The 21546-nt window shown below is 33.8% G+C and overlaps 2 protein-coding genes across 3 annotated transcripts in view; both read left to right on the plus strand.

Annotated features, from left to right (window-relative positions):
* The window catches only part of LOC124531918 (serine/threonine-protein phosphatase 6 regulatory ankyrin repeat subunit B), a 62352-nt gene extending 53621 nt beyond the window's left edge, over positions 1 to 8731 (plus strand). Inside the window, exons 9-19 of one of the 2 annotated variants that reach the window (XM_047106489.1) lie at positions 135 to 279; positions 370 to 527; positions 617 to 1844; positions 1922 to 2121; positions 2418 to 2954; positions 3027 to 3233; positions 3317 to 4010; positions 5461 to 5930; positions 6462 to 6590; positions 7163 to 7298; positions 7700 to 8731. In XM_047106489.1, coding sequence (XP_046962445.1) covers positions 135 to 279; positions 370 to 527; positions 617 to 1844; positions 1922 to 2121; positions 2418 to 2954; positions 3027 to 3233; positions 3317 to 4010; positions 5461 to 5930; positions 6462 to 6590; positions 7163 to 7298; positions 7700 to 7926 — 4131 coding nt within the window. In that variant the 3' untranslated portion in view covers positions 7927 to 8731. The remainder of the gene's footprint in view (positions 1 to 134; positions 280 to 369; positions 528 to 616; positions 1845 to 1921; positions 2122 to 2417; positions 2955 to 3026; positions 3234 to 3316; positions 4011 to 5460; positions 5931 to 6461; positions 6591 to 7162; positions 7299 to 7699) is intronic. The other variant, XM_047106488.1, reaches the window with a different exon arrangement.
* A 4607-nt stretch (positions 8732 to 13338) lies between these two features.
* LOC124531724 (pancreatic lipase-related protein 3-like) lies at positions 13339 to 21389 on the plus strand. The gene is made up of 7 exons (XM_047106235.1): positions 13339 to 13473; positions 14537 to 14582; positions 14967 to 15225; positions 15556 to 15704; positions 18115 to 18335; positions 20532 to 20685; positions 21104 to 21389. The coding sequence occupies exons 1-7, from the start codon at positions 13425 to 13427 to the stop codon at positions 21192 to 21194; spliced, it is 969 nt and encodes a 322-aa protein (XP_046962191.1). The 5' UTR covers positions 13339 to 13424; the 3' UTR covers positions 21195 to 21389.
* Positions 21390 to 21546: the final 157 nt, after the last annotated feature.

A 21546-nucleotide genomic window follows, 5' to 3' on the forward strand; every position in this document is an offset into this window, starting at 1 on the left:
GTTGAAATTTGCAAAAATAATCTTAGAATATGTATCTACAAAAAAATTAATCAGAATACTATATTACGTTAAATAAAACCTCATTAGGGTTAAATCTGTGTTGACTTTTGTACAAATGTTTATATATTCTACAGGACAACTACACAGCCCTCCATATAGCAGTGGAGTCGTGTAAGCCTGCTGTGGTGGAGACCTTACTGGGTTACGGTGCTGATGTGCACATACGAGGTGGCAAGCAGAGAGAAACTCCACTACACATCGCTGCTAGGATCCCTGATGGTATATATAATGTGGCATCTATAATAAATCATCTAGATATATATGTTATGCTATGTCTGTTATATTTAATGCATTGATATATTATTTCAGGTGATAAATGTGCCTTAATGTTACTTAAGTCAGGCGCTGGACCAAACAAAGCAACTGAAGATGGTATGACGCCGGTACATGTTGCGGCGAAATACGGAAATCTCACTACTTTAGTGCTCCTCTTGGAAGATGGAGGAGACCCCTTAAGAAAAACAAAGGTATTGATTAATAATACATAATAACAAAGTAAACTAAGAAACAAATGAATATTATTAATAATACACACATTTTATGCAAAAATTTTTAGTCGGGTGAAACGCCTCTTCATATGGCTTGTCGAAGCTGTAAACCAGATGTCGTACGACATTTAATAGACTTCGTCAAAACACATAAAAGTGAAAAAGTAGCAACTTCTTACATTGACACCGTTGATGACGACGGAGCAAGCGCATTACACTTTTCCGGTCAAATAACGAAAGATGAAGTCAAAATACCTTCTGATGATAAAGAAGTCGTCAAGTGTCTCATGCAAAACGGTGCAGATGTATCTCTGCAAACGAAACATAATCACGAAACGGCTTTTCACTTTTGCGCCATCGCCGGTAACAATGACGTATTGACGGAAATGATTACCGATATGTCAACCGCTGATGTTAGTCGAGCTCTCAATAAGCAGAACTCAATCGGATGGACCCCTTTACTGATCGCATGTAATCGTGGTCACATGGAACTTGTAAATACTTTACTCACTAATCACGCTAGAGTGGACGTATTTGATATTGAAGGAAGATCCGCCTTACATTTAGCCGCTGAACATGGATATCTGCAAGTATGTGACGCTTTACTAACCAATAAAGCTTTCATCAATTCTAAAGCGAGAAATGGACGTACAGCTCTCCACCTTGCAGCTATGAACGGTTTTGCGCATTTAGTTAAATTTTTAATAAGAGACCATAATGCGATGATAGATGTCCTAACTTTGAAGAAACAAACTCCATTACATTTAGCAGCAGCAAGTGGACAAATGGAAGTGTGTAAATTGTTGTTAGAACTTGGTGCCAATATAGACGCTACAGATGAACTTGGACAGAAGCCGATTCATGCTGCTGCTCAAAATAATTACTCTGAAGTTGTGCAGTTATTTTTGCAACAGCACCCGAATCTTGTGATGGCCACTACTAAAGATGGAAACACGTGTGCGCACATAGCAGCCATACAAGGATCTGTAAAAGTAATAGAAGAACTGATGAAGTTTGATAGAACTGGTGTGATATCAGCAAGGAATAAATTGAATGATTCGACGCCTTTACAATTAGCCGCAGAAGGAGGTCATGCAGACGTAGTCAGGGTTTTAGTGAGAGCTGGAGCGTCATGCTCGGAAGAAAACCGATCTGGATTAACAGCTGTTCACTTGGCTGCTGAACATGGTCACACCAATGTATTAGACGTAATGCGCTCCACTAATACATTAAGGATTTCGAGTAAAAAGTTAGGTTTAACACCCTTACATATTGCAGCTTATTACGGTCAAGCAGGTACAAAACAGTTAATTAATTAATACAACCACATTTTATTATATAAGAAACATGTTAATCATTGTTAATAATTTCAGAAACGGTTCGTGAACTTCTATCTCACGTCCCGGGAACAGTCAAATCTGAGCCCCCTACAGGAGTATCCTTAGTACCCATATTAGGTGCAGAATCGGGCCTCACTCCACTCCACCTAGCCGCTTACAATGGTAATGAAAATGTTGTGCGATTGTTACTCAACTCCGCTGGTGTTCAAGTCGACGCTGCTACTAACGAAAATGTAAGTGTCTCAAATGATTAATGCATTATTAATATGCAAGCAATATAAGTACAGTCAGAGTAAGAAAACCTTCGTTAGTTTTCAAATTAATTCCTTTATCAAGTCTTAAGCTTTTAGTACCTTTTGAATCTAAACATCAAATCATTGCGACGCAATATGTCATTCTCGATCGGTAAAGCAGATCATCGCTCGTACTGAGCACACGAAAATAGATCTTGAGGTGACGGACCTGTATTACCCCGACTGTACATATTGTTAATAGTATGTAAATTATTTGTATTGTTTTAATTTTTCAGGGATATAATCCCCTTCATTTAGCGTGTTTCGGCGGACATATGTCTATAGTGGGACTACTTTTGAGTAGATCAGCTGAATTACTTCAAAGTACGGACAGACACGGAAAAACCGGTCTACATATAGCATCAACACACGGACATTATCAAATGGTCGAAGTGTTATTGGGGCAAGGAGCAGAAATTAACGCAACAGACAAAAATGGTTGGACGCCATTACATTGTGCAGCGAAAACTGGGTATCTTAACGTTGTAAAATTACTATGCGAATCAGGAGCATCGCCAAAAAGTGAAACAAATTTGAATTGTGCGCCAATTTGGTTTGCCGCTTCGGAGAATCACAATGACGTGTTAGAATACCTTTTACATAAGGAGCATGACACACAATCACTGATGGATGACAAAAGATTTATCTATAATTTAATGGTGTGTTCGAAAAATCACAACAATATACCCATTGAAGAGTTTGTGTTAGTTTCACCGGCACCTGTAGATACGGCAGCGAAACTGTCTAACTTGTATATTAATTTATCAACTAAGGCAAGTAATAAACAAAATGTTTTTAATTTTCAATAAATAAATATGTATTTGACATGTTATATCATACAACAGGAGAAGGAGCGTGCCAAAGACCTCATTGCAGCTGGAAAACAATGCGAAGCCATGGCTACAGAACTGTTAGCGTTAGCAGCTGGCGCTGATTCTGCTGGTCATATTCTAACAGCAACAGATAATAGAAATATAGAATTCTTAGATGTTTTAATAGAAAACGAACAGAAAGAGGTCATCGCGCATACGGTCGTACAGAGATATCTTCAGGTAAAAAATAGGTAACTTCGTCTACTACAGCAATACTTCGATTCGGTTATATGCCGAATTATTAACATTCGTTCCTATTTCAGGAACTCTGGCGGGGGAGCCTCAAATGGACGGGCATCAAAATAATGTTCCTTTTTTTTGCATTTATAATCTGTCCACCAGTGTGGCTAGTATTTTCCCTTCCATTAGGTCATAAATATAATAAAGTTCCCATAATTAAGTTTATGTCATATCTTACGTCGCATATTTACCTTATGGTTCTATTATCATTAGTGGCAATCACGCCGATTTACAATTCTATATTTAGAGAGAGTTTAGTACCTAGGTGGTATGAGTGGATGCTACTAGTTTGTCTAAGTGGTCTTTTACTCTTCGAATTAACAAACCCTAGTGATAAATCTGGTTTAGGTTGGATAAAAATTGCAGTTTTGTTATTGGGTATGATCGGTGTCGCCACCCATGTTGTTGGATGGATTTTTGTATTACCTAAGTATTGGCCAACTCTAATGTATTGTAGAAATCAATTTTTCGCATTATCGTTTTTGCTAGCGTGTGTACAGATATTAGACTTTTTATCCTTCCACCATTTGTTCGGCCCTTGGGCGATTATTATTGGTGATCTCATGAAAGACTTGGGACGATTTCTTGCAGTCTTAGCGATATTTGTATTCGGATTCTCGATGCATATCGTGGCGCTGAATCAACCGTTTAGGAATATATACAAACCGGAAGACAATAAATACGCCAGAACGGCCAGAAGAAAACTTTTCTCAGACGGTAAGGAACTTGTTATACTATTGTTATAATTGAATTTATCATTTAACTTTTCCATCAAGCATGAATGAAACTAAATGACTCTATTTGACAATATTTCTTTTTTAAATTTGACTTCCGTGATTTGTATTTAAATAATTAATGATGTAAACTAAAATTCTTATATAATAGATAATAATCTTCGGATAAAACGACAAGCTTATGATTCTCAATTCTGGATTTCCGGTGAATCATATCGAAGGAAACAGGGAATATCGGGTCGTAAGTTCATGTTAGCGATAGACGTAAAAACGTTCAAAAAACGTACTTCAATATATCATTTAGTTATAAGAAATAGTCATTTACACGATGATTGCATTATATCGATGTGCTTATTTTATTTCTATTCCATCTGCTTGCAAGCTTGAATGTTTGCCACCATGTCGAGAATGTTATCATCGTCCGTCCGTTTTAGTTAATTTGTTTGAACAAAAAAAAAATGCAAGTAACACAATATAAGTGGTTACGAACCATAGTATATATACACATATTTCGCTAAATATTTGTGGCATGTTTTCATACAGTGTGAACAGTGCCGATAAACGATGGCATAATTTAAATGTTACGTTTAGATTAATAACAGTGTATTGTACTTTGCATTTTCTGTTAAAGCAACTTATAACAGGCTTGATCTGTTCATAAAAATGAGTAACAATTATTAATATTTTGCAGGAATTAAAACGATAACAGAAAATGCCTTGTGCATCACGTAACTAGTTTTAGTGGAATGAGTGGCCGACTTCACCGCATTCAATGGAGCAAGTTTGATTTGCGCATGCCGTGGCTGGCTTTTGTCCTGCGTTTGAAACCGGTGTTTTGAGGTATCCTATGTTTCAACATGTTTGGCTGATTGTCGTCGATGTGGCGCATTGTTGCGTCCACGCCGTCATCTTTGACACCATTAGGGGATGGGGGTAGATTGATGATTGCATTCACATAATTGGATATTCTTTGATTGTCAAAATTTATATAGGAACCAAAAAGTTAAACACTAAAAGTCATAACAAAATTAATATTTTTTATCTCCAAAAGAGGTAGGTACATCATTGGATACACTATACATGCACACACATATCAATCTACCCCTTTAGCGCACATTTAAAAATAATCTTAGCAACTTAGTTGTGGAATATGATAGTTGTGGTTCTTTGCGTTTTAACGTCCAGAGTTCTGTTCTAAATATAAAGCACCGCCTTAAATGTTTTAGATTAAACTCAATCAAGTAATGTAACATAATTTATGAACATATTGTCCAAAATGAAGGGGTAAATTGATGCTGATTAAACTTTCTTTACATTACACTACAAGTTACTGAACAGAATCAACAATTAAATCTACACTTTTCTGTCTGCATTAACATACCCCTACATGACATAGAGAAAAGAACAAGGTCCATTTGAGTGTTGTCTTCTAGCGACGTTGACACCGATCGAAGCCTTGGAGAAATTGTTCTTCGCCCTTTTCGGCCAGATTACTTTGTCAGACCTTAACTACGTATCCAGTGTACGACCGTTATGGACGCAGAACCTGTTCAAGTTTGTCTTCGGCGCCTACTTGTTGATGTCCGTCGTGGTGCTCATAACGCTCCTTATTGCGATGATGTCGGACACTTATCAACGCATCCAGGTAACTTTGCTGTCAACTCCAAATCGATTGTTCACAGTTACCATGAATCCATTTTACTCCTTCGAGTTGCTGTTCTTTGCGGTCTTCGGTCAGACGACGACGGAGCAGACGCGTGTTCACCGCAACGACAGCAACACGCAGCCGGCTTGGACGAATTATTTATTCAAAATCGTCTTCGGTATCTACATGTTGGTGTCGGTGGTTGTACTGATTAATCTACTCATTGCCATGATGTCAGACACGTATCAGAGGATACAGGTAATGTAAACGTGAACAAACTACCATTGGTGTGCAACTATACGCTGTATGCATTTATAAATAGCAAACGCTAATAAAAAATTAAAACGATACTTAACTTAAATATTCAACGTTTATTGTGACTAAGAACAATTGGTGTAAATAAAAAAATGTCTAAATGTTATATTCATATAAAGCAAATTCATTCAAACGGCTTAGCATGTGTATGCGATACGATCGAGTAAAATTTGAAAAATATATACAATGTATACCAAAAATGTCATGTATATTTTTTTCGAATTTATTTTTCTTATCTATTATAATTTATTTTTACGTTAAGCTAAGTAATATTAAGTAAATTTATGCAATTGTACTAAAAATTTCATCCATCTAAGAAATTATTTTAGTAAAACCTCAGGATTTAAACCTGCTCAGAGCAATATTTGGGAGTAATTAGCCTATTGATATGTATAACTCTTGCTTTATTATCTGTTAAGACTTAAACTAAAAATTAATAATAACATTTTTGTTATAAGAATATCAATCTTTCAGGCACAATCAGACATAGAGTGGAAGTATGGTTTGTCGAAGTTAATTCGTAACATGCATCGCACGAACACAGCTCCGTCGCCTCTGAATCTCGTGACGACGTGGCTTATGTGGTTGATACATAGGTGTAAGGTAAGACTTCAAGCTGGATTGATTAGATTGGAATCGAAATGACCTAATGGTTAAAATGCGTGTGTCTTAATCGATGATCGCGGGTTCAAACTTTCAAAGGGTTGTGTTTATTCATCTCGTGCTCGATGGTGAAGGAAAACATTGTGAGATTGTGCCTAATTTAATACAAAATTCTGCCACATATGTTATTCCACCGACCCGACCACTCAAAGGGAGAGGAAGCCTCAAACCAGCAGTGGGAAATTTACTGATGTTGATGAAATTACAGGATTTACCAATGACCTTTATGTGTTACCAGTTACCCTGCTAAACCACTGGACTATGCATAGATATCATTTTCAATAGTCCATAATCATATTATTTCGAATTCTATCACTCATTGGTGGTTTATGGAGTTTATACATAATGACAATGTAACCATTTGATGTCCTAATTTCCTAAAATATGTAACAATAAGACGAATCATATTGGTCCAAGCAGAACAACACTTTTTCCGTTTTGTGTAACTTTGTACTAGCCTTATAATCGGTAAACTAACATAACTTACTTGTAAAGAAGTTTGTTTTTTTTAGGAGCGTTTAAGTAAAAAGAAGCGACCTAGCCTAGTGCACATGATCGGGATGCAGCGACAAGATCAGATGAGCGCAAGATCGAAAGCCGGCGCCAAGTGGCTGTCCAAGGTCAAGAGAGGACAAGTTGTGCCAAAAGGTTCCTTGATATATTTTTAATCTAAACATATAATAAAATTAAAGTTTCTGTTCGTAATATTAAAATAGCCCTTTTTTACTCAATACATATGTATGTATAGGTACACGGTTCATATACCAAAATAACGTTTTTTATAATTTTTGTCTGTCTATTTGTTCCGACTAATTTCTGGAATGGCTGGACCGATTTTGACGGGACTTTCACTAGCAGATAACTGATATAACAAGGAGTAACTTAGCCTACAATATATGTATTTTTGTTAAATTCATATGCGTGCAATGTCGCGAGCCCGGATAGTATATTACACTAAAGCTACGTTAATAATTAGTTATCTGATAGGTATTAGTTTTAATTATTTTTTTCAATTAATACTAAGTACTGACAAATGTCTGTCTTTCCAGATTCGACGCGTCTTTCGGTGGTCCACCTCAGTCCTTTGGGTTCACAGCTGAGCTTCAGCAATATGACGAGAATCGAAAACGTCGTTGATTGGGAGATAATCGCTAAGAAGTATAGAGCACTGATGAGAGACGAACCTGATGAACCGGTGAACAAGGACAGCGAAACGGAGGCAGTTGATGATGAATCAGAAATAATACCAAACAATGTCGCTGCGGCGCCACCTTGAAACAACGATGTATCTGTTTTGAAAAGCAGACTACACGGTTTATAAGAAAATAGAGTCTACGAAGTATATATTCAAAGTCTCAACAATTGAAACATCAATTCAATGACATTGGTGATAAATCCCAAAGATCTACATATCTACAGAGATGGCGTGTTTATATCAGTATTATTTTCTAATAATTTAGTCATTGCAATCTTAAGACTTATTAATAAATAAACCAAATATTTAACAGTATTAATAATAATATTCATGTGATTTTTGTTTGACTGATTTAAAACAGTATTACAAAATGATAATAATGGCAATGAAATAATTAATTTAATGTAATTAAACGTCTGTCGTGTCTTAAATTTCTTAAGTGAATAATAGTGAACGCAAAGAACATTTTTGTGTTTGTTAACAGTATTTAAGCATCTTGAAATCAGCTTAAAGTTTTTTGTATAATACATTTTTTTACGTGGATTACTGTGTCCTAAATCTTAAATATAAACTTTAATATAAAGTAATAAGTTAATTTGTAAATGTATTATTATTAAATATATTTAATCTCGATTAATCCTAGTCTAAAATCTAGTCATTTATTAAGAGATCTTTTTATTTATTTAAATATAGTTTAAGGTAGATTTACTTTTAGTCAGTACATTATAAGTGGGAATTTAACAGAATATTTTTCCATTTAATACGATAGCCTTTGTAAATATTTCGTTTTAACAATTAGAGACGAGTGTTAGGCTAATTAGCTACGGGTAATGATATTTTTGTAAATAAACGTTGTGTATTTCCGTACTGAATTGTAACAAATAAAATTCGAGCATTTTGTATAGTTTTTTTTCCTGAAAAACACCAATAAATATTCATATTCTAAATATTATTTTCTATATGCGAAAGGAAAATAACATATGATTTGTTTGGGAAGAACTTCTTGACAAACTTTACTAGACAATGAATCATTTTATAAATAGGGCAATTGCGTACAGGATACATAATACATAATTATAGTTTACAAATCTCTGCTCAAATACAGACGTATATGAGTTCCTTCTGTCCTAAATGTAATTGCGCATTTCTGAGCATATTATTTAAAAGGTTAAATAACAAAAGAGAGAATCGTTTTATTTTATTTTTTTTTATTTTATAAACACTTTATTACACACAAAAGACAAAAGATACAGTGTACATAACATTACAAGAACATATTATAACAGAAAAAAGAAGTGTGCAAAGGCGGTCTTATTGCTTAAAGCAATCTCTTACAGACAACCCTTTAGAGTAAGAATTTGTCCGTGGGAAACGGGATGGTGCAAACAAGCATGTTTTATTCTTAAACAACTAAAAATTAATCTTTAAATAATACAAATAATATATAACAAAATACATATAATATATATAAGTTTAATAAATACATATGTATTATATATACCAAATAATTTTATTTTTATTTCATAGTTTAAATATATTCTCCTTTTGTAAAATAAGTGAATATTACCTGATCGATATCCAATACAGTCATGATGACTAGCACCCGACAGTTTTAGTATGGACTTACCTCAATATAATACAATGTTACGAGAGTAACCTTAGCCTTCAATACGGTCTTATGACATTTGATTCTATATCATAATTTATATCACATTATTATTGCATGTTATCAATGTTACATGAGCTATTGAATTTACTTTATTACACACAATTATTGTAGTAATTAATCGATCAATAATTTGTAAAACTGTAATTAATATTATTTTATATGGCATAGAATTTACTACTGGCATGTAACACTATTTCTTATTTTAAATATGATTGAGCTGTCATTAGAAAACAATTGGACGATAGCGTGGCATTCTAACAAAAGATTGAGAGAATGGAGCATCATTGTAAAACGATAATATTATTTTGGCCATCCCGAACTACTGAAATTACAACAGTTAATATAAAATACGCATAATCTCCTCCTTGCCTTAAAGTCGACAAAAACACGACATGCGGTCACGTATTTATAATTATTATGTAAGCGGAAAAAGGTGAATGACCCTGACAATGGAATATAATATATATGTATTCCATTGTCAGGGATAATAAATATACATAAGGCGAAATACTCACTGATTAATTAAGGAAACTCAAAAACTATAGCACCTATCAAACTTAAAAATTGTCAGGTCAGCTGCTTATTTTACTAAACTCCTCATCCAAGAAGGTAAAACAGGGATTGGAGAATTGAGTTTCCTAAATTTCGCGCAGATAACGCCGTAGGTTCAGATTAAAAAAAATAACCCAAAATTTTAAATGTAGTGAAGTAAAAACGAGTAGCAATTCATTGCTAAAACTGACTATTATTATTAGCTAATATTATAATTATCCATGCAAATATAATTATATATAGTATGAACATAAAAAAATATATTATAGACAATTTAAATATCATAACATATAATAAAATTATGCCATAAGAACTTTTCTATCGAGATGTTCTTAAATACGAAGATAAAACATAATTATTTCACCAAAACGAAAGTAATAGCTTATTTGTGAACTGGATATTACACGAAATAGCTATTATTCATGAGAATAACATCTTAAGGTTGATAAGAAAATTTGTGCATGATTATTTTAATGTTAGTGATGTTACAAATGAAATGAAGATATAATCTCTTTTTAAGAATTATTTTGTAATAAGGAAAAAATACAATCGGGTATATAGAAGGGACCATTTTTTTAGGAAGACACTTTGTACTTATATGTACATACATGTAACAATAGGAGGCAGATTGGTGGAATAAATTCCAAGACTTTTAATGGTCATTTGATTTAATTACTAAAATGTAAATATCATGTCATCATCAACAAATACATACTAACTATACGAGATGACCCAGTGGTTAGAGAGCGTACATCTTAAACGATAATTGACGGTTGAAACCCCAGACACTGCATTTTCACCACTGAAATTTCATGTGCTTAATATGTGTTTATAATTCATGTCGTACTCGGCGGTGACGGAGAGCATTGTGATGAAACCAGGCAGTGTTTAATTTCGACGAAATACCGCCATATGTCGATTCACGAAATCAAAAAAATCAAAATCAAAATAAACTTTATTCAAGTAGGCTATTACAAGCACTTTTGAATCGTCATTTTACAATTAAGTGAAGCTACCACCGGTTCGGAAAGTAGATTCTACCGAGAAGAACCGACAAGAAACTCAGTAGTTACTCTTTTTTAACATTTAAAAAATACAACGTCATGTTAATTAAATACAAATATTTAAATAAATGTATCCTGCTTGGAAGTCAACAGGTATTAACTCCACGCTTTTTTATCATCTATAAACGAACCCGCATTGGAGCAGCGTGGTGGAATATACTTCTCTTCAAAATGAGAGGAGGCCTTAACTTAGCTGTGGGAAATTTACAGGCTGACGCAAACACTTTTTACTGATAGATTCTGACAGATTTCTACAAAATCTCTTCACGATATCAAAACTTTAAAAGTCTTTTGTTTTTATAAACAATAACAAAATCACCAAGCAGACGACCTCACTAGCAGTAATTTGTATGACAACGAGTATTATAAAATGGATTATTATTTTATGATATATTTGTACAAATGGCACGTATATGTCTTATATCAATATATCTTTCTTATATCAATCATTAGAGTTCCGTGAATAAATAATAAGATATTTATTTATGTGTATGATATGATGAATAGTTTTTACCTGCGACTTCATCCGCGTATGGAAGTGCCCTTAAGGGAAAGGGCTACACCAAAAAAAAATTATAGATTCTTTTTTGACTGAAAATAAAACATAAGCGTTAGACTTCTTTACTTTCTGTTCAAATAAATCATATGTCAAATTTCTTTACAAATAACACATATTAAAACCTAATTTTAAAGAGCCATAGATATAAAGATTTACTAAATGATTTCAATTTAACAAATATTTAATACTTATTAGAGAGCTGGAAAAAATACTGGCCGGTTAGAAAGCAGTACCACGTCTGTTTAAATTAAAGAAAATTGATCTCGACAAATTCTAACTATCTTGGAAAAAATTACTTTTCCAATCGCTATGTTTATGACCACACAGTGGTCATAAACATAGCGATAGAAGAAATTCACTGTCAACTGGAAGTATGCTCTACTAAAAAGAAATGAAGAATGCATAAAAGAGCATCTTGTTGGTATCGGTCAAGGCATAGGAGTCACCGCCATGGCGCACTAAGCAAATTTCGTTATAATACATATAAATTACATGTTTTTTAATTTACGTTTATCTAATCATTACTTTTTATATATAACTAATTCATATAAGTTAATTAATTTTAAGTAAAAACGTGTACGAATAAATAAATTAATTACCCTATCAATTATTTTTCAATAATAGTGAGCCGCGTGATCTATTAATAAATAAAATGTGAAATTCGTAGCAATAAATCAATGAAATATAAATTCGTTTGTGAAACATTGATCATAATAGTTTATAGAGTGAAATTGGAATATTTTTAATTTCGAAGGTAAATATTTTATTGTTAATTTTATTTATCCGTTACGTAACGAACATTTTTGATGGCACTTAATTTGGAATCGACGATATCTTCCAAATTATTCATTCGTATAATATATTTATCGGATGCAATGTAAGTCAATATTAATGTACAATAGATGTACATAATTAAGGAAACAATTGAGGAAAACGGCATCGCCATAACCAATATATTTTTCACAATTTATCTTATACAACATTTTTTTGGAGTTTATGGTGTGAACGCGCAAACGATACAAATTGCTTGGTAGTAGGGATTTGTGCAAGCCCATTTACATCACTACATAGTATAAAACAAAGTCGTTTTATCTGTCCCTATGTCCCTTTGTAAGATTAAATGTTTTAAACTACGCAACGGATTTTAATGCGGTTTATTTTAATAGATAGAGTGATTCGAGAGGAAGGTTTTTGTATATAATACATAGACAATATAGTAAAGAGTAATTTTAGAAGTTGGTAATGTGATGTCGTATATAAACAAATTCTGTAGTACATTTAGTATCAGTATTGCACCCGTTCGAAGCCGGGGCGAAGCAGCAATACCTACTATTGCTTTCCAGATTGAAAGGTGAGTGAGTTGGTCTAACTACAATCAGCAAGGGACACAAATCTTAGTTTCTAAGGTTGATAGGGCATTGGTGATATAAGGAATGGTTAATAATTTTGACAGCTCCAGTGTCCACGGATGTCCATTTAATTTAAAAAAATTTTAATACAGGCAGAAGCTCATATAGTGTATATTGTCATGTTTTTTGAAACAAAGTATGAAATCTTTCATTAAAACGATACATGTACGGAACATTATTTTTTAATTGAATTCAAGCTTGACACAATGAAGAATTATAAAAATGTGAATTAAGTTTAAGGAAAACCGTTTAATGTCTGTGAATCGAACGAAAATACCTAATTAAAAAAAATACGTAAATTTTAAGTGGTGAAAGACGCTTACAAAATGGTGCTATTTGGAAAATCTTTTGTGATAAAGGTTTTTATAGCTTTGGGTAAATATTACGATAAATTATAATTTTTTTTCAAGTGGTATTAATTTAAATGAACGTGATCCGGGGAATAAAAAAAACTGTGCAACTTATTTAAGCCGAAAATGTTTCTACCTTGGCCCTTTTTTGCAAAACAAAAGTGGCATCTTTTTGTTTTAATTATCTGCAAAAAAAATATTTCTAAGTATTTGTACAGACAATAACTCCATATCTTATCGTTTACGATACATAAGAATTTTTATTATCTGTTGTATGTTGTGTATTCCTATTTGCTTATATAGTCTTTACATTAAAGAAACGCACACATACATGCAAATATACTACACATTCAACACAAACAAAATTGCACGTCATTTTTGAAGATATATTTCGAAAGCTTTTTGTAAACATTGTTACTGTTGCTATCAATGATATTCTAATAAACAGATATGTTATATCCATACTAAACAACAGAAAAAAGTGTGCCGCGCCGGGGACCGTTTATTTTAATTTATTTTTACATTTCGTTAAAAGTAAAAAGGATAGCTTGATAAAAACAATAAGTAAAAGGGATAACTAGATGTTTTAATTACGCAAAACGTATTACTACGTAATTATGATGTATTGTAACGTATTACTACGTAAAGCAACTAAAGGCAAACGTCTCAATTAGGACGTTATCTAGTCTTCACTTTTTACGCGTTAATAACATATCTGTTTACTACAACTTCGTTGGTTGCTATGAGTGATACAAACGTTACTTGGTATAAACCAATTATTCGCACTTGGATGACCGGCCATCTTTAACATAGATTATTCTTATAATCTATCTATGATGACCAGACTAATATGACGACCATCTAAAATTTCTTTCATAATTTATAAGTTATTTGTTGTAAAAGTAAAGTTTGTTTTACTAGCTAGATTTTGTAATTAAAATAATTAATAGAAGTAAAATAGAAATAAATCATTATTAAAAAAAATACGCTATTCCACCATCGCCATTCCATTCACGCACCAAAAAACGGCCAAGAGATTATTGACTTCGGTTTATCCTTTTCTAATATTACTTTCATTTATTTTACAGGTTACATTGCGGTTGCAAGCTGTGCTGACCTACGCTGCTATGACGGGTAAAACTTGTAACTAATATTTCTCTGAAATCCATTATATTTATATAATAATTTGGTAAACTATACATATTAACCATTATGAATATAACCAGCGAACTGGCTAGGAAACTAAGACGAATCCTTGTGTCTGAACTTACACTGGCTTACTCACCCTTCAAAACAATACCAAGTAATGTTTCATACGGTAGAATACGTAAGGAGTCGGTAACCCGGACGAGTTTATCCAAAGCCCTACCACCAAGGATCACGAATAATTATCTTTGAACGTTACTGAGCATTGGTACAAAAAAGGGCTATCAAAAGTTGCCAATATAAATACCGCTAATACAAATCTAGTTTTAAAAAAAAAAAATAATTATTTAAGAAGCTTAACCAATGTTTCAGGTCATTCGAGAATTACCAAGAGTATTCACTGGACGACCCTACCCCCCTTTTAAATTCATCCTGCTTCCAATCCGACAGAATCACAGTTTTCTACGTATTTGGGTATAATGGCCAAGCTACCGGGCCGTCTGTAGAGAGAATGATAACCGTATACCTGAATAAAGTTAATATTTTACTTTTAAACTGGCAACAAGAAGCTGCGGTCGGCATACTTGGTCCCATATCGTACGCTGTGACGGCTATCCCCAATGCGAAAAGGGTCTGTATTTTTTAATGAAGTTGCTCTGCATAAAGAAAAGCTATTTTATTTTAAATATTCTTATTTTTTTAGTGGCTAGATAGCGTACATATTAACCGATGATTACAGGTTCGAACCCAGGCAAGCACAACAGACTTTTCATGTGCTCTATTTGTGTCTGTAATTCTTCGACGATGAAGGAAAACATCATGAGGAAACCTGCATGTGACTTATTTGCGTTCGTGGTGAAATATGCTGTAATCCTTCTCGTCAAAAGGAGAGGAAGTCTTAGCCCAGCAATGGATAATTTACAGGCTGTTGATGTGTGATGTGATGTGATTTTTTTTTTAGATTGGTGTACAATTTGCCAATGCATTGATAATACTCTCGAATAATGGCTTAAGTCTGTCAGATGTACATTTGATTGGATTCTCGCTTGGAGGTCAACTCGTTGGATACACCGGAGAGGAGGTCATAAAACAAGGAAAGATAATCAAAAAGTAAGTTTCTTAAGATTAAAGATTATCGAGCAAAGGATTTCAAACAATAATAAAGCATACACTCAATTACTTACCATCCCCTTCAAAAATCCCCCACCAATTCGGATAGTGATATCCCAGAACTAGTTAAATAAATTCAGCATTCACTTAAACAAAAAAAAAAATATAATGATTACGATGATGACGTAATCCAGGCCGATTTTGGCTTCTGCGTCGAATCTCGAAGTGACCAAACACAGGCCTACTCCCTATTACACCCCCCCCCCTCTTTCATAATACTTTGACAAGTGGAAAGAATTCAGATGCAAGACCGATAACTTTACCTGCTTTCCGAGGAACGGAAAAGTACCCTTCCGATTTCCAAAACCAGGTCAGTTATTGAAAAATTTTCGATAGACAAATCCAATAACTTTTTATCGGTTTGTCTTGCAGTTTGTACCCAGCATTTCGGGATCTGCAGAATTTTTTCTAGCTACTAGACCAGAATACCCACTAAACACCAGCGGTACCCTCTTCCTCTTTTCGGCGGGATCACTTTCGCATGCTCCCGTAGCGCCAAAACGATTGATCCTCCACGGTCTTCTTCGGCGCAACAGGTCTGCAGCAGGGTTTTAAACTCAGACGAAAAACTTAGACGACCTCCGTGGTCGAGTGATGTGTACACCGGTTTTCATGGGTACGCCACTCCGAAGTTCCGGGTTCGATTCCCGGCCGAGTCAATGTAGATTTTATTAGTTTTCTATGTTTTTCTTGGGTCTGGGTGTTTGTAGTACCGTCGTTACTTCTGATTTTCAATAATACAAGTGCTTTAGCTACTTACATTGGTATCAGAGTAATGTATGTGATGTTGTCTCATATTTATTTATTTATTAACTTTTTATCGGCTTGTCTTGCGGTTTGTACCCAGCATTTGGGGATCTGCAGATTTTTTTCTAGCCACTAGACCGAAATACCCACTAAACACCAGCGGTACGCTCTTCCTCTTTTCGGCGGGATAATTTCGCATGCTTCCATAGCGCCAAAAAGGTTTGCCCGCCTCCATGGTCTTCTTCGGCGCAACGGGTCTGCAGCAGGGTTAAACTCCAGCTCTCGTTCCGCTGCCTCCTTCTTTGATATGACGTTTTCGCAGGGGCATGCCTCGTCACCACTGCTGAGCATAGCTAGTCACTAGACCAATGAGGCTATCAAAAACTGAACTACAGCAAAATAAGAAAGCATATACATTATAAGTAATAAAAGAAACCTTCGAAAGGATTACGTCACTCATTAAAATGTACTAACTGATAAACTAACACAATTAATGATAAGTCAACTGTTCAAACACGCCTCGGTAACTTGAGTGAGGATAGAGTTTTGAATGAAAAAGTTTTTATTTCATCAATAATATTACAACAGCAAAAGTCATAATTAAAAATAAATACAAAATATCTCGATAAAAATAATATAATAGTCCAGGGCAATGGCGAATCCCACATATCTCCCTCCCCCCCACTGCGCGTGGGGGAAACGTGTAATACGTTTTTCCGACGAGAAAAAAAACTGCATCTTTCAATGTCATATTACATATATTACTTTTATTAGCTACTAAGCTATTATTAAATTCCTTAATTATGTATTTGAACATTCAGTGATGTAATAATGTAAAAAACATAAAATAAAAATAACTTGACCGTAAAAACTAAACCTTGTAAACAGACGTTCAAATTCTTCGTTAACTCTACTACATTGTTAACTATAATTCTCTGTAATTATAATTACTCAGTATAAAAAAAATTGAAACGAAAAGATGAGAAAAAAATTCAAATAATAAAAAAACACAAAGACGGATGGATGATGGTAACTGGACACCACTGACCACCTATGGACCACCTGATGGTAACTGGACACCACTGTCAGTAACAATGGCGCTGTAAGAAACGTTAACCATTCCCATCATAGCCAATGCGCCACCAATCTTGGGAACTAAGATGTTATGTCTCTTGTGCCTGTAGTTACACTGGCTCACTCACCCTTCAAACCGGCACACGACTATACCAAGTATTGTATTGTATTGGCAGTAGAATATCTACATATTACTAATATATTACACTACCTATGCCCGCGACCGAAAAAAAATATTATTGTGTCTAAGTTACTCCGTATTATATCAGTTATCTGCTAGTGACAGTACCGTCAAAATCGGTCCAGCCGTTCCAGAGATTAACCGGAACAAACAGACAGACAGACAAAAATAAATAAAAAGTTATGTGTGTATGTGTACAGTGCATACATACATATGCATTGAGTAAAAAACGGGCTATTAATATTACAAACAGACACTCCAATTTTATTCTATGAATAGATTAATAATAATATATTATTTTTTACTTAAATATTTACTTTTAAATTAACATACTATATTTCTCCACAGGATTACTTGTTTGGAACCAGCAGGCCCTTTGTATGATGGTATAATATCGCTGCCTGGAGTTGACGCATCCGTTGCAGAGTATGTATACGCGATACACACTAACCCTGGTCGGCTGGGCACAAATGAAGCTGTAGCCACCGTCGATATATGGGTGAACTGTGGGAATAGCGTGCAACCAGGCTGCGAGGAGTCTGGTATTTTGGGATTGTTCTCGAATGAAAGTAATTATATTTTTTACCATATTGAATTTTTTTTAAAAAGAGTCGAGATGGCCCAGTCTTTAGAACGCGTGCATCTTAACCGATGATTACGAGTTCAAACCCAGGCAAACGCTGCTGATTCATGTGCTTAATTTGTCTTTATAATTCATCTCGTGCTCAGCGGTGAAGGAAAACATCGTGAGGAAACCTGCATGTGTCAAATTTCATAGAAATTCTGCCACATCTCTATTCCACCCACTCGCATTGGAACAGCGTGGTGGAATATGTTCCAAACCATCTCCTCAAAGGGAGAGAAGGCGTTTAGCCCAGCAGTGAGAATTTACAGGCTGTTGTTGTTGTTGTTGATAAATTTTTTAGAATGATAATTAAATCAACCGCTGTGCTCTCTACCATCTAAGTATGACATGTTATACTGCCCTATGAAAACACGTGCAAGTTATATTCTATGAACTCTATAATCTTATGGGAGACCAAATCTGATGGGAACTGAAAAGCTTCATGAGACCGTACCTTATGTTTTTCAAACTATTTAAAATATATAGATCATATTTTAGAGAACACACGGTATACACATTATCAAAAAACTGGAGAATTAACTCTATCGAAATAAATCTGGCATAAAATATTAATAATATATAAATATATTAATTATAAATATTAATGGCATAACATTTTTACACTGCATGCTCACTTTTTTTATACTTATATGACACTGGTTTAAATTTGTACACTTTAGCAGATTTATAATAACTTTTTTACAATAGGCTATTTGACAACGCGAAAAATAAAGTATGAATCATTGTAATCAGCGTATATTATGAGTTTAAAAATGGTTATTTACTAACGAAAATTAAAAATAATAAGTACTTAATTTAGTCAAAAATCCATAAATAAAAATGCAAATTTTCAAACGTTTGTCACGTGACACAAAACGCTCCTGATTGACCGGGCTTATGATGAAGTCACTTTCTTGTAAACTTTGCTTTTCTACTATATGTACCACATATTAAAATACAGGAAAGTGACTTCACCGACCCCATATTGTCCAAGGAGCGTTTTTGCGCGCTATTTAAATATGGAATTTTTAATATGATATTTTTCGGCAAATATGTACGAGAAATAAAAAACTCAACTTTTACTGGGTTCCTTAATTTCTACTAAATAATATAAAATGGATTTTAAAACCAGTCAAATAGCCTATTATTTATTAGCATTACTGAGAACATTCTACGCGGTCAAAATTTATACAAAAACAATATTAAATATAGATACTTAAGGACTTAATGTTAAATTATAATTAAATAAAAACTGTTCATTAGCGTTCATATAATAATATTCACATCACAACTTTTTAAAACAGAAGACAGACGAAACGCGTTGAACATTATAGTAAATAAAAATCAACAGTGGAATTTAATTTCCGGGTTGTGAGAATCTCTTTGTTAATACTTCAAAAGTAGTAGTTCAATTATTAATTATTGACATATTAAAAGATGATTAACTGCAAAAATTACTGGGAATATACATTCAGTTTTGATTTCGTACTTACTCACTTTTATGGCTTCCCTTAAACGTTCTGCACACTTCGTCCGCCTTATTTTATAATCGGAGATTTTTATGGATGTTAGTTGCGAATGGGTTGGGACACGATTACGGAAAAGAAGGTTTTATGGATATTTAGCGTTAACACGAATTCTGATAAGAGATTTCTCTAGATAATAAATTCTAAACATAAAAATAAATATTAAAATTTAAATAGAGTGCAAAATACACTATCTAAGATTCACTCTCCTAACCACCCACGCATCAGAACGATCAAACTTCCCAAGACTTATTGGCCATGTAAATAATGATAAGTATTCCTTAAAGCATTAATACATGTGAGGAGTGGTAACCACTTACTATCAGGTGACATTAGCCGTCCACCTTTCTATGTTATATACAGGGTTATTGGTATATCGACGTATATCCGTTAGGAGGGGATTGGGGTGACTATTTCCAATAATTTTAACGCCCATATGCATAATCCAAAAGTGAACCGTTTTTGAGTTATCACGTTTTTTAGATTTGTTCAAAATTTGTCAAAAATGCAACTTCCAAAATTTGATTTAGATATAGATAATTAAATATATACGTATAAATATTAATTTTATCATGTTGGTATTACTTATGTGGTCCATATGTAAACATTTATAGATCTGTGCAGTCACGATCTCTCGTGGAAGTACTTCGCGGAAGCTTTGGAGCGACCGACCGCCTTCCTAGCGCGGTCTGCCAGTGACTGCGACGCTTGGAAGCAGGGAGAAGGCAGGAATCAAACAATATATTTGGGAGACAATATTGACACAGAGTTTGTATCTAATAATATTTATTTTTTTATTTTTATTTTTTAGTCCCGTATTTGAGCATTGATAAGGAAATTATAAATAATAACTGTAAATACTTCCAAAATAAGTGCCGCAAGTTATTTATTTTTATATGAAAATATTGTACATTTTAATATTTATAGAATTACCTCAGCATATAAGCAACTTCATTAATAATAAAGCATACACAAATATTTTGTTTATAATATAATTTGACATATAGAGTTTTGAATCCATTCGAAAAATAAAAATTAGTCTTTGGAACATTGAAACATAGACACACACTTACCTTTTTTAAGGAGGTAACAAGTGTCCTATTATTTATTTAGCAGAATTGGAAATAATATAGTGATTATTATTAACAATTTCAGTCGATTGCACTAAAGTAATATTTGTTTTTAGGGCGCGTGGCAACTATTATTTACGGACCAACTCCTCATCGCCATATGGATTAGGCGCAGTGGGTTCACAGCCTGGACCCGTGAACAAGTGAAGGTGAAATACAAATATAAGTCGATAATTTATTTTAGAAATATTGATATAACACAGTCTAAAATCTGTTCCAATCTCGTTGAACAGTTGTTGCTAGAAAATCTATTCGCCCGACTGAAATCGTACCAACATGCGGACACGACAAACAGATGTTGTTATTTCTACAATGAGTTGTTTATTATACGATATGTTAGTATACATGTCTATTCATTTCGACAACCTTTTTTATCTAAAAAAACACACACATGAACAAACACGCACACACACACATAAAGTTGGGAAGGTATATCGGACCCACTTCATTTCTTCGGTTGACATGCTACCAAAACGCTCCTACTTAACTAACTTATAAA

The sequence above is a fragment of the Vanessa cardui genome, chromosome 8 (genome assembly GCF_905220365.1).
Source record: "Vanessa cardui chromosome 8, ilVanCard2.1, whole genome shotgun sequence".
Classification (NCBI taxonomy): domain Eukaryota; kingdom Metazoa; phylum Arthropoda; class Insecta; order Lepidoptera; family Nymphalidae; genus Vanessa; species Vanessa cardui.